Below are 14,186 nucleotides of genomic sequence, written 5' to 3' on the forward strand. Positions count from 1 at the left end.
ACAACAAACAAATAATTATAAGAGTGAAATGGAAGGAAATCATAGAGAGAAGGGACTAGAGAGTGCTGTGGGGGAGGGAAGGCATCCTGCAGAAGGCAGGATTGCGTCCTAGCCTTGAAGGAACCGAGGGGAGCTCTGAGTCTGAGGTGAGGAGGAAGAGAGCATCCCAGGCGTGGATTCAGGAGATTGCGTGTGAAGAACAAGGAGGCCAGAGTGGATCTGGATCACAGAGTGCATAGAAGGGAGGGTAAGAAGTATGGGAAGACTTGCATTTACAGAAGAAGTTTCCCTATCTGGGTGTGCCCATTATCAGTGAGATCACAGGTGATAATATCATTGTTGTTGTGTTGATGGTGGTTGTTATTATCAGTATGACCATCACGGGATAAAGTCCAAGTCCACAGCCTGGTGTTCCAGGGCCTTCACAATCTGATGCCAACCTACCATCTTAGCCATCTTTCCCCTTAATGCCTTCTGACTCAAGCAGACCACTTTTCCTTCCCCAGTACCTATTCTGCACTGTCACCCCTCCATCCGGGCCTTTCTTCACACAGGTCCTTATGGCTGCAGCACCCTTTCCATAAAAGCTTTCTTTCCTCCTTTCCCCCCTCCCACATCCTTTTCCCCCACTCCCAGGCAGCCTGAATTGATCTCTCCCTATATCACATTTGTACTTCTCAAAGAAGTTATCACATGATCCTGGTGCTCTAATTATTTGGGATTACTGTACAATTTCCCATATCAGATAGAGCTCTTTTAGGGCAGGGATGGTCTCTTATTCTTCTGTCTCAGCCCAGTATATCAAGATGTAATATAATGAAAAAAAGAGGATGGAAGGAAGTAAAGAAGAGACGGAGGGAGGGGGGAAGGAAGGAAGGAAGGAAGGAAGGAAGGAAGGAAGGAAGGAAGGAAGGAAGGAAGGAAGGAGGGAGGGAGAGATGGGAAAGTCAAACTATTAAATAAACCTCTCTCTCTCAGTTTGGCAATGACAGACAAGAAAAATATCAGAAAATAGCTGTAAGGGATGGTAGTTTCAATTTGTTGTGATTGTTTTAAAGGGAAGACCTGAGTATGTTTGTAGGCATCAGAGAAGGAGCCAATATAGAAGAAATGATTGAAGGGGAGAGGAATGGTAGGGAGAGGAGGGGGAAGGAGAAAGAAAGAAAGATAGAGGAAAAGGAAAAATTGAAATAAGGGGAGGAGGAGAGAGAAAGAAAGAAAAATAAGGAAGGAAGAAGGGAAAGAAAGAAAGAAAGATAGTAAGAAAGGAAGGAAGGAAGGAAGGAAGGAAGGAAGGAAGGAAGGAAGGAGGAAGAAGGAAGGAAAAAAGGGAGGAAGGAAGGAGGAAGGAAGAAGAAAGGAAGGAAAGAGCAAGAGAGGGAGGGAGGAAAGAGAGAAAGAAAGAAAGAAAGAAAGAAAGAAAGAAAGAAAGAAAGAAAGAAAGAGAAAGAAAGGAAGAAAGAAAGGAGGAGAGAAAGAAAGAAAGAAAGAAAGAAAGAAAGAAAGAAAGAAAGAAAGAAAGAAAGAAAGAAAGAAAGGAGGAGAGAAAGAAAGGAGGGAGGAAAGAAAGAAAAATGGAACAAATTCCTAGAGGATGTGGAAGAGGATAGAATCAAGGGCACAAGTCAAAGAGCTAATCTTGGCAAGGAGAAAGACTTCCTCATCATCATCCTCCTCCTTGGAGACTGGAGTAAATGAAAGAAAAGATGAAGATGTTCAAGAGGTTCTGGGCCGTGGAGCCAGAGAGATGAGATAGTTCATCTTTAAAATGAGGTGTTGGGCTAAATGCTCTCTAAGGACTTGATTCTGGCAATGGATGGGGTACAGGATGTGTGCTGATGCATCTTCCTCAGCACATATTCAGGTTTTCTGGGCATCAGTGTCAACAGAGGCTAGAAATTAGAGCAGACACTGGTGCCTGCTGGTGACCTCTAAGTCCTAGAAGGATGTAGGCATATTGACAACCTTCTGCAATCTGGCTCCAAACTATTTATTTCACACCCAATGGGGAATACTGCCTGAGCCAATCCTGTTGTTTCACCTGAGCTTTTTTTTTGGTGGGGGTTCCTGTGGCTTCAGAAACAGCTGGATAAGCTGCTAAGAGTTCAAAAGAAAGTGGGATTTTAGAACTAGAAAGGGAACCTTAGAAATCATCTTACCCAATCCTACTTTTTTACAGAGGAGGAAACTGAGGAACCAGAGAAAGGAAGGGATTTAGTTTAGGTCACATAGCTAATTAATGGCAGTCACAGTTGGAACCCAGGTTTTCTAAGCCCAGATCCCCCATGCCTTTCCCACTACATCATACCACCTCCTATACTGAGCCATTTACATAGTATGGCTGTGACAGGGAAGGAGTGAGTCACCAGGCACTTTGAAGGTGGCGTTGAATATAGTGTACTTCTTGGGCAGCAGACAAGGGCATGTCTCCGCTGCCAGGTCCTTCTCATCCCATAGCAAATGGCGCATACTCATTAGCTTATGTGGACAGATGCAGAAAGAAGCCAAGAAACTAATTGGGAGGTTTGGGGAGGAGTGTCTCGCCTTTCATTACATGTGAATTCTGAGACCATTTGGCACAGCAGTGATTAGAGGTTATAACATGAACAACAGAGGACTTGTCCTCCAAACCATCCCTGAATTGATATGGGATTATAAGTTTCCCAAAGACCACAGAGCAGCTGCCTGTGTGAACCAGAAACAAAAATACTCATGCTGTGGCCTGGAGAGGAGGAAGGAAAGGGACGATGATGTGCTGAGTAACAGAAGGTGCTCTCTTCCAGGTGGCCAAGTTGGGCATAGGCGGAGGGGCTGTGTCCATGCCAGTTCGCATGGATGCCTATAGATTTGTATTGTTCCAGGGAAAGCTTTCCTGAGAGCCTCATCAGACCAAAGAGGCTTCACTTTCTTAGCTGCTGCTCAGGGAGCCTAGGGAGAACTCACACATTGTAACTTTATTCATGGAGTCCATATCCATGGACTTGGAGTCAGAAAGACCCGATTTCAAATCCCACCTCAGATACTCAATAGCAGTATGACCCTGACAAACTTAACCTCTCAGTTTCTTCATCTGTGAAATGAGGGAGGTTGAACACAATGGTCTTGAAAGTCCCTTCCAACTCTTAATCTCTGATCCTATGATTGACGCTGAAGTTTACAGAAATTCTGAGACAGTGTTGTGCAATAGTAGGAACACTAGACTTAGAGACAGAAAACTTGAGTAGCTACAAACTGTGTAGCATTGGGCAAATCTCTTGGCCTCTCCAGACCTTAGGATGCTCACCTGTATAATGAGAGCATTAGATTAAAATGCTTCTGGCTCTAACATCGTCTCTATTAAGAAATGTCATCTGGGCACCCACCCATGGGATTTCTAAAGAGTAGTAGCATCCCAGGATGCTGAAAGAGAGAAAGGCAGGGCATCCACCCTTGTCAGGAATAAGAATATTAGCAATAATAATAATAATTAATAATAATCTTATCCTTACCCAAAGCAATTTACCCTTTCTGCCTCAAATAGCTTATCTGTGATAAGGGAAATTCAGATTTTCATGAGAATAATTTTTGAGAAAGGGTTTTGTAGAGAAAGGCTGGGTGTGGGCGTTTTGGCTCGCTTTCTCAAAACTCTGTCTTGTTTGGCCGTGAGCGCTGGGCAGCAATATAGCCTCCAATTCTGGTAGCCCAGATGGGACCGGGGTAGAGGGAAATAGAATCTGATTCAAACAAGAAAAGGACTTCCTAAAAATCTAAGTGGTTAAAAAAAGCCAGCTTCTATTTCTATTATGCTTTACAAAAATACACTCTTCATAGCTCTTTGAAGCAAATATTACAAGTATGATTATTCCTATGGTACATTAAAGAAAACCGATGCTCAGAAGAAGTGACTTATTTAAGCTACTTACTGTCAGAGCTGAGATTTGAACCAAAGTGGCTGGAATCCAAACGCACTGCTCTTTCTACTTTCCAGGGTGACTCTTTGCAAATAGAAGAGGCTACCTTCAGGAACAGTTCAAGCAGGGGTTGGATGACCCAGGGTACTAAAGAGGGGTTTTCCTATCTAGGTAAAAGGGGTTGGATTATAGGGCCTTTAAGATTTCTTCCCACTCTGTGATTTTCCTGATCCCAGAAAAGCCTCATGGGTAAAGCAGCAGAATTGGCTGAGGCTACATTTCCTACAGTGACCATGTCCCCACATCCAGGGGAGCCTCAGATTAATAACTTAGATAATATCAAGACAGGAGCCAGGATCTCCTCTCCTACTTGTGCTTCACCCAGGTTGCTCCCTACCATTGGCTTATTAAGGGAATAGAGCACTAATAAGAATCTAGAAAGCTCTTTTCAGACTGCAAGGATGAGCTAAAACCAACAAGGTGAATTTGAAAAGAATCAATGTGAATTTCTGTCCTTGAGTCCAAAAAATCAGTTATAGGAAAGGGGAAGAGATGATTTAAAATTGGTTTGCGTGAAAAAGACCCCTGAAGGTAGGGGGAAGTAAGTACTAGATGAAAAGTTCAATATAAGTGCACAATAGTATATAGTATAGATGCCCAGGCCCCATACCCACCTAGGGACCACCCCAGCTCCATAACCCCAGGAGCAGTCCAGGGCCTAGTACCTCCTCGAGACAGCTGTTGTTGACTATAGATGGACCACTTTTCTTTCAGGACTGTGTCTGGCTACAAAGTTGGGCCAAACAAGAGAAAGAAAAGCCCAAATTAAAGAATCTGTGGAGACATATGAGAGTTGTGGGGGGGAGAGGATGGATGGGAGAAGGGGAGGCCAAGGGTCAGACAAGCTATATTCTCTTGGCCAGATTTGTTCTCTGGGTAACTCTCACTTCTCTCCTCTCTCTCCTCTAGGTTATAACCCTGGAAGGCTGGGTTGACATCATGTATTATGTCATGGATGCACATTCTTTTTATAATTTTATATATTTTATATTACTAATAATCGTAAGTATGAGTTGTGGTTATGTGCCCTGATATCAAACATTCTATTCTAATTCCCCAGCCCAGTGGCAAGTTCAGGGATTAAAACTTTGAGTCCCTTTGGGCCAAGACTTGGATTTATTCCAAGAACCCACTCGAGGCAACAGGGACTTGGTTCCCCATAAGGACCAAGGTGTTACCTGGTAAGGTAGGGGTAGAAAAACTCTGTCCGATGTCAGATAGATCCAACCCTACCTTTTGATTTTATTTAACCTACAGTGATATTGCTATGATCACTTCAGCCTGGAAAATGACAGAACAACCCCCTGACTTGCTCTCTTCAGTGCACTGTGACTTTCTCACAGTCTGTGGCCCTAAGGATAAAGGGAAGTTGAAGAACCATAAGTAGCAGTTAGCATTTCAAAGGGTGGCCATAGCAAGTGATAACACTGAAATAAACAACAGGGTATTCACAAGAGTAGGTCCCTTGCGTCTCAGAACGTTCTCTTTCTCTCCTTAAGTATATCTTTGGCCCTTTCTGTGGCTATTTATCTATCCACCTGGTCTCTATCCTCTCCCCCATATCTTGCTCCTCATCTACTTCCTTGTTCCTCAACATAGAATGGAATTGGGAGGGGTTTATGATGTCAGTTTCATTTGGGGAATAAACATTCATATTCTAGTTCTTAATTTAAAAATCAAATGAAATCTTGTATATGTCTTTCTTCTTGAAAACAAAATATAAATTTAATACCTTTTCTTTTACTTTCATTTGACTCTTGATTGACTTTCCCCCAGCAGGTGAATAGTCGTCATTTTTCAAAAGGGTTACTTGGCTACGTTGCCAAAAGGCACATTGTGCTTGATGTAACCAAGAAAAAAAAAACTCTCTAGCAATTAAAGCTATCTAAAAGGGAGCTGGGACTCATTGGAAGGTAATGGGTTCCCCTTCATTGCTATGCTTTTCAAAGGCCAGACGATCACTTGTCAATTATGCTTCAGAGTGGATTTTTGTTTAAGTATGGGTTGTACTCAGTGGTGGCTGACATCCCTTTCCAACTCTGAGGTTCTGTGAATTTCAATTTAATTGAGCAAGCATTTACTGAGCTCTTTCCTCTCCCTGCCAAATCACCTCTATTCCTATGTTCCCAGCCAGCCCCTACCCTGGGAATTTCATTATCTAGGGGAAATAGATGAGGATGCCCATCAAGACCCTGACCCTAGGGGAAGTTAAACCCTTGGGGTGGGGAGACAGAGAAGGAACCAATCCGGGCCCTGCTCTCTGAAAGCTCATATCTGGAGGGGAGCCAGCACTCACGCACAAGATGGTGAGCCAACGGTCAACTATCAAGTGCTGAATGGTATAATTCAGCTTCCAAGGCTATAGGAGCCCAGAGACAAGAAGAGGTAGTGAAGCATTGAGTAGTCAGGGATGCCTCCTATAGATTAAATGGTGGTAAGGGTTTGGAAGATAACCTGTAGGAAACCAGAGGTAGCTAGTCCAAGAAAGAATAGAAATGCCTACCTGAATGTTACATGGACTAGACAATATCATAAATCACTAGGATCTGGATGGACAGAGCCTTTGGCCCTGGGGAGGAGGACGCCTCATGTCATTGCTGTGCCTCAGGAAGCTGCTAACCCCCTCTTTCAGGAAGTCTTCCCCAACTTTTCTAGCCATTCTTGACCTTCTCCTCCTTTAAACTCCCATGGCACTTGGTATCCAGGCCAGGGTTATCAAACTTGTAGCCTGAACCAGATTAAAATGTAATTGGGAAATATCTAACAAAATAAATAAAAATGCAATACAATGTAGATAGTGTTAATTTGTGGTTTTCTAAGTCAACCTGCTGCCACAAGTATCTGTTTCTATTTGATTTTGACACCCCTGGTCCAGGCCATTTGCTTGGAACTTATGGTATCACAATAGTAATAATTCACATTGATTAGATGTAGAGCTTGAAGAGACCTTAGAACAAAGAATGTTAGAGCTGGAAGGGACTCTGAAGGTCACCTGGTCCAACCTCTCATTTTATAGATGGGGAAACTGAGGCAAAGAAAAGAGAGGTTACTTGCCCAGTAGCTGGGTTGGGGTTCTGACTCCAAATTCAGTGTTCTGTCCATAATGCCATGCTTTAGCTTCCTTTCGTTAATCTAGACTCCAAGAATGTCATCTTCAGAAAGGATCTTAGAGATTGAAGCTTGTTGATGCGGACCGCCCCCGAAGGGCACTTGCTTAGGGGGTACCCCTTGCCTCTTTCCTCGGCATACACTTAGTGGAGCCATGCAGACCTGCATTTACTTCCAGCCTCACCACTTAACTTCGTGACTGGGAGCAACTGGTTTAAACTCTCTCAGCCTCGGTTTCTCTATCTGTAAAATGGGCATAGTAATAGCACCTACTTCATAGTGGGTTTGTGAGAATGAAGTCTCTTCTTCTTGTCTCCCCAGCAGCGTGGCTAAGCAGAGAGCAGTGCAGGGGCTTTCCACATGAGGAGATTTCAGTTTACAAATATTTACTAGGTATTCCTGTTGTGCCAAAGAATGTACTCAGTACAGAGAAACAGGAAAGACAGAAGGTAGCTGCTGTCCTTAATGGATCTACAGTCCAGTGGGGTATGGTGGGATTGGGTGGGTGGGGGCACATCACCACAATACGAAAGAGGTGCAACAAGGGCTGTGGGAGGTCCAAGAAAGTAGAGATCATTCCTTTGTGGGATGAATTGGTTTGGGCTTCCTGGAAGAGATGGCATTTAAGGTGCACTTCGAAGCATGACCCAAGTTCTATAGGACTATAAATTTAATGCTAAAGGGAATATCAGAGGTCATCTAAGTCCACTCTTTCACTTTACCACTGAGGAAACTGAAGCCCTCAAAATTAGTGTAGTGCAATAGAAAGAGCATTTTATATAGAGTCGGAGGGTCTGAGTTTCTATTCCAAGCCCCACCTCCATTGCCTCTACGGTTCCATTTCCTCTTCGGTACAATGAGACTGTTGGGCCGGCTATAAAAGTGGTCAGCACTAGTGTGCATTGCACCAACTTGCTTGTCGGACTGACCCCATCTTTCTCCTCTCCTTTCATGGGCAGGTGGGCTCTTTCTTCATGATAAACCTGTGCCTGGTGGTGATCGCCACGCAGTTCTCAGAAACGAAGCAGCGTGAGAACCAGCTGATGCAGGAGCAGCGGGCCCGCTACCTGTCCAATGACAGCACCATCGCCAGCTTCTCGGAGCCGGGCAGCTGTTATGAGGAGCTCCTCAAATACATTGGCCACATCTTCCGCAAAGTGAAGCGGCGGACCCTCAGGCTGTACGCCACTTGGCAGAAGAAGCGCCGGGAGAAGGTCAACCCCAACGGCGCCCTCCACGGACAGGGGGTCGGGTGCCGTGGTCGCAAACGGGTCCCCTCCATCCACCACCTGATTCACCACCATCACCACCACCACCATCATCACTACCACATCAGCAACGGGAGCCCTAGGGGCCCCTGCGGTAGCCCCGAGGTCCGCAGGGACGTGGAGCCTAGAGGCGGGAAGTCCGGCACCCGGCTCATGCTGCCACCTCCCCCGTCCCCTGGCCCACAGGGACTGCCATCCCCACCTCATGATACTGAGTCAGTTCACAGCATCTACCATGCTGATTGCCACGTGGAAGCCCCCCAAGATCAGGGCAGCCGAGTGTCCCGGGCCGCTGCAGGGCTCAAACTGGCCACTGGACTTGGTGGCATGAACTACCCCACCATCTTGCCTTCACCTTCAGGGGGCAAGGGTAGTTTGGCTCTGGGTCCTGTGGGGAAGAAGGGCAGTGGGCCGCCTGTGCCCGTAGTGAACAACAGCTCTGTGAGTTTGAGTGCTGACGCCTATGGGAAGCTGCAACACTTGGTTGGGGAACATGGTAAGGAAAGGGGGGATGCATTCAGCTCTGGGAATTCGTGGCAGATGGAGGAGAGCCCAGAGCTGGGAGATTACAGGATCATAGGCTCACACATTTAGAGCTGGAAGGGACTTTGGAAGTCATCAAATCTCATTTTACAGATGACAAAACTGAGGCCACATTGCGTCTGGCCCAAAGTGACACAGGTAGTGGGTGGCAGAGATCAGATTCAAACACAAATCCTCCTCTGAACATTTCAACAGTCTTTCTACTGTGCCACACTTTCCCTGTGCTATCTTCCCAACAATGAATTGAGGGAGCTGGGTTGTAGTCCCAGCTCTGCTTCTCACTCACTGCATACCCAAGTCTCCTCCCAAGGAGGAGAACAGTGTGGTACAAGGAAGACAGTGCACTTCGATTTCCTCCGCACTTGATCCAGGAGTTTCTGTAGAGCAGACGCTTAGTAGTGTTTATAAAACTGAATCATCGAATAGAATATTGGATAGTGGGGTAGGAATTCTGGATACAGCACCAACTTTGTCACTGATTTTCCAGGTAACCTTGGACAAGTAACTGTGTTCTGTGCCTCAGTATCCTTAGCCATAAAATGATGTGATTAGATTTGATGGGCTCTAAGGGTCTCTTTAGCAGTGATTCCATATGTTCTGACATCCTTAGGTAAATCTGTGGTCATTTTGATCCCCATCCTGCTCAGAAGCAGCAGATTAGGTTTGATGACCTTTCAAAGTCATTTCCTGTGGGAAGATTATGTAAACTAATTTTGACACCATTCCATGTCCGAGAGTGAGGCTCTGCCATTTATTTGCTATGAGACCTTGGCCTATGAGACCCTTTCTGGGTCTCAATTTCCCCATCTATTAAGAACCAATGATGTCCAAGGTCCCATCCATCTTTAAGAATTATATGATTTTAAGAATACATGATTTGCCTAAGAGTTAGATCAATGACTATAATTTTCATAAATAGGAGACATGTCAAACACTTTTTTCCAGGTTTACAGGGTACAGGATCAACCTCTCCCCACAATCAGATCTGGCTTTTCATAGATATCAGAAGTTTTGAGTTATTTCAGAGATGAGAAAATTGAAGACCTGATGGTTCAAGTCAGCCCAAATTCCTATACCCAATAAAGTAACAGGATTGGATTTTACACCCAGGCTTCTAATTCAGGGTCCTTTCCACTATATCCCAGCTACCACTTAATGAGTATATGACCTATATTCAAGGGGAAAGTGAAGGATCAAGAGGCTTTGGGATGGGAGGAATACCAAAGAGGTGTCAAGCACACATTTGGTCATCCCTCTCTGGAACATGAAAACCTAGGAGATGACAGGCCTCCAGGACCCCCTAGTCAGGACTAGGAGCAAGGGTGAGAAACCACCGAAAGCAAGAGGGACTCAGGGGAGGAGGAGGCTGCCAGGGAAGGAGAGGAATCCTCTAGCCAGGAAATGGAACAGAAACAAACAAGAACACGATGTTCCCAAGGCCAGAGGGCCGGACTCAGGGACAGCCGAACCAGGTGTTTATTTTCTGTTGGGCTGGTAGCAGATGGAGGGAAAGGAAGAAAGGTCAGAGTGGAGAGTCACTGAAGAATGGTGCCCAGCACGTAGCAAAGCCTCCAGAGACTTTGGTTGAATTGAATCGGATTAGAATCTCTTAATCAAAAAATCCTAGAATGAAAAATGAACCTTCGAGACCATCTGTTCCAGCTCCCCTGCCCCTCCATTTCACAGTTTGGAAGTCGAGGCTTATAGGGAATTGAATTATTCAAGGTCACACAGAAAGTCAGTGGCTGGGGCAGCATTAAAGCCCCCACCTTCTCATTCCTTCTCACAATAAAATGAAGACTTCTTGAAACACAGTCACAACTTCAACCAATTGGGCAAACCATTATCCAGACTCTCAGACCCATACAAAAGCCTTTTCAGAAATTAATATCTGCTTCATTTTATAAGTGAGTGGCCTAAGGTCATGCCCCTGGGCTGGAGCACAGTTTCTTCCTTTGTCTAGTGGGGCTAATTACTCCTGCCCTACATGTTTCCCAGAGCTGCTCCAATTCTCTGTTTGACAGAATGATTGGGAAGATCCTTTGTGGTGCACAGGAATGGGGCTTACTTGGCTTTCCCCTCAATAGTGTGGCCCATTGAAAATGTCACAGACTTGGGGATTTGGTTACTTGGGTTTGAATCTACCTTTGTCCTTAGATAAATCACTTACCTCTTCCAGGCCTCAGTTTCTTCATCTTTAAGAGGAGGAAGATGTTAGACTGGCTCAGAGGTGTTGAAGTCTCTGACTGCTAAACTCCCAGGTGCTGCCCAAACTAGATTAAAATGTCATTGGTAAATGTTTAACAAAATAAATAAAAATGGAATACAACATAGATAATGTTAATTTGTGGTTTTCTAAGTCAACACGCAGCAGTTTCTATTTGAGTTTGATATCGCTGGATTAGATGATTTCCTAGGCTCCTTCTGGCTCTAACCCCATGATTCTATGCCTCTAATATCCACCACAAGATGGAACTTCCTAGCCAGTCTATGAGCTGTGGGATGCGATGATGCTTCCTGAGCCATCATGGTTACCAAACCCACTTCCAGGTGTATGAGTACCTGTCTACATCTGTAAATGTGTCCTTGCAAAGTGCTGACCCTTGTCATGCTTTTCTCTTCATAGGCCTCTGCAGGGCTCCCAGCCGGCTGTCAGGGCTGAACGTGCCCTGTTCCCTGCCCAGCCCCCAAGCAGCCATGTTGACATGTGAACTGCAGAACTGTCCATACTGTGCCAACATCCTGGAGGATCCTGAGTTTGAGCTGAGTGAGTTGGAGAGCTACGACTCAGACACGAATGGCGTTTATGAGTTCACACAAGATCTGCGGCATGGCGACCACCGAGACCCCATCCAGCAGCCACAGCAGGCCCCACCCCAGAGTGGGTCGAGGCGGCGGGGAGGGGCCCACAGGAAGAAGGTGTCTGGGGATCGAAGTGGGGTGGCCTGTCTCTGGGCAGCCTTCGGGAACAAACTCAAACGAATTGTGGAGAGCAAGTACTTCAACCGGGGCATCATGATCGCCATCCTGATAAACACCCTCAGCATGGGCATAGAACACCATGAGCAGGTATGGCTAGCACTAGCTGTTTCTGACACTATGGGCAAGTGCTGGGGTGTCCATTGCTTAGGAATCCCCAACTGGGAGTAGAGAATCAGTTCAGCAGCTCCTTGGAGGCCCTATATCTTTCCCCTACTCCATCTCCTCTGCCAAGTAGGCATCTTAGAAAAGGAATATAGCTGAACGATAATAACTGTTCAATTTGTGGTCCTTTCGCATTTTCCCCAAATACTCTGTGAGATAGGCAGGATAAATATTGGTTCCCCCCATCTTACAGACAAGGAAACTGAGGCTCAGAGAAGGAAAGGGACTTATCCATAATCACATAGTTTTTTCAACCTGGTCTCTCTGACTCTCAGATATCTTTGGGCTACCGTGGCTGTTTGAGTCTAGTGGTTGGGGATGGGATGAGGATGGAGCCTTTGGACCAGAAGCATCTTTGGCTCTGGGGGCCAAAGGGCCTGAGATAATCTCCCCACAGGAAGCAAAGAGTTGGTGGACTCTGAAGACAAAGAGCCTGCCTGTGAACTCTGTGTGCCAAGAACCTCTGTGTTTCCTTCTTCAGCTGTCTTTTCCCCTTTCTCCACCCAAGAAAAATACAAGGGCTCAAGTCAAACACTGCGCTCAAGAAAAATTGGCTAGAGTGTCCCTCGGGCTTTGCCTTTCAGGAAGTTGGTCTTGGGGATGTGGGACAAGACAGAGAGGAACCCCAGGTCCCTTGATTGCATCACGCACTTAGGACTGCTACTTGTCTGGGCTGCAGGCTCCCATTATCCACTGACTCCACCTTGGGTGTCTCTAGGGATGAAATACAACAGCTGGTGGCATTAGGGGCAGGTCCCTTCTGAGCACAGACTGAGATAAAAAGTAAGAAGACCTTGGAAATGTCAGAATTAAAAAATGAATGTACCCAGGAGGGACTCGATCCTACCTTACCAACATTGGTTAAGGGAATTAGTGACTTGGAAAAGACAGAAGACAGAGGAAAGCACGCTCCCTGTTTTCAGTCATCTAAAAGGTTGTCATGTGGAAAGGGATTAGCTTTGTTTTGTGTGGCCCCAGAAGATAAAACTGGAACCAGAGGGTAGAAGTTATAGGGAAGGAGATTTCAGCTCAATATAAAGAACTCATTAACAGTCAGAGCAATCCAGCTGGGGAAGAGGTTCACTCAGGATATAATGAGTTTCCCATCACTGGAGACAGCTTGAGTGAAGGTCAGAGGACGATTTGTCACCAATGGTGTAAAGGGGATACCTGAATACACACTCCACCTCTAAGGCCCTTTCCAGCGATGAGCATCTGTGTGATACTTGAGCTCTTTCTCCTGAACATACTGCATAGCCTGTCTCTGACTTCCTAGGAAAGTATCCTTAGTCTAGATTTCCAGTCCTAGGAGGATTTGACTGTAGCTAAGAAAATGGGTCTCATATCCAGAGAATCAGCCTGTCATAGGGCTTGAGTCAGGATCCCAGAGTTCTAGCCCTGATCTGCCCCCGACTCACTGTGTATGACCTTGGTAATAGCCCCTCCCTGTTCCACCCCTCCATTTCCTCCTCTGTACAATGAGAGGGATGGACTAAATCGTTTCTAAAGTCTCAATTCTAAATCTATGATTCTTTGAGGGAATCTTATATCTGCTTCAGAAATATAAGATTGAGGGGGTGGGGAGGAGACATGATTAGAAAAAGATCCCAGGGTTTTAGTGGACTACAAACTCCATATGAATTGGCAGCTCTATCAAGGGAGCTAGGTGGTACAGTGTAGACAGAGCGCTGGGCCTGGAGTCAGGAAGACCAGAGTTCATATCCTGCCTCAGACACTAGCTGCGTGACCCCAGGCAAGCCACTTCTTTGCCTGCCTCCATTGTCTCATCTGTAAAATGGATAAACATTGACAGCACCAACCTCACAAGGTTGTCGTGAGGATCAGATGAGACATTCGTGAAACACTTAGCGCAGTGCCCTGCACACAGTAGGTGCTATGTAAATGTGTATTCCCTTCCCCTTCCTTCAGTGTGATGTAGCAATACAAAAAGCCATTGAGATCATCAGCATTGCTTCTAGGAATCAGGAGGCAATGATTCCTCTGTACTCTGCGTGGATCAGACCATATCTGAGTTACTCCTTTCAGTTCTGGGGGCCACACCAATCATCTGGAGAATACCCAGGAGGAGGGCAACTAGGAACGTGACCTTGAACCCATGTCATCCAAGGATGGGCCGAAGAAAAAGGAGATGTTTTTAGACTGGGAAAGAGAA

At 45.7% G+C, this 14,186-nt stretch overlaps 1 protein-coding gene across 1 annotated transcript in view; it reads left to right on the forward strand.

Moving 5' to 3' along the window:
* The window catches only part of CACNA1H (calcium voltage-gated channel subunit alpha1 H), a 416,322-nt gene that overhangs the window by 308,517 nt on the left and 93,619 nt on the right, over positions 1 to 14,186 (forward strand). The window contains exons 7-9 of the mRNA XM_036737928.1: positions 4,860 to 4,952; positions 8,018 to 8,822; positions 11,496 to 11,938. Coding sequence (XP_036593823.1) covers positions 4,860 to 4,952; positions 8,018 to 8,822; positions 11,496 to 11,938 — 1,341 coding nt within the window. The remainder of the gene's footprint in view (positions 1 to 4,859; positions 4,953 to 8,017; positions 8,823 to 11,495; positions 11,939 to 14,186) is intronic.

This window comes from Trichosurus vulpecula, chromosome 9, assembly GCF_011100635.1.
Source record: "Trichosurus vulpecula isolate mTriVul1 chromosome 9, mTriVul1.pri, whole genome shotgun sequence".
Classification (NCBI taxonomy): domain Eukaryota; kingdom Metazoa; phylum Chordata; class Mammalia; order Diprotodontia; family Phalangeridae; genus Trichosurus; species Trichosurus vulpecula.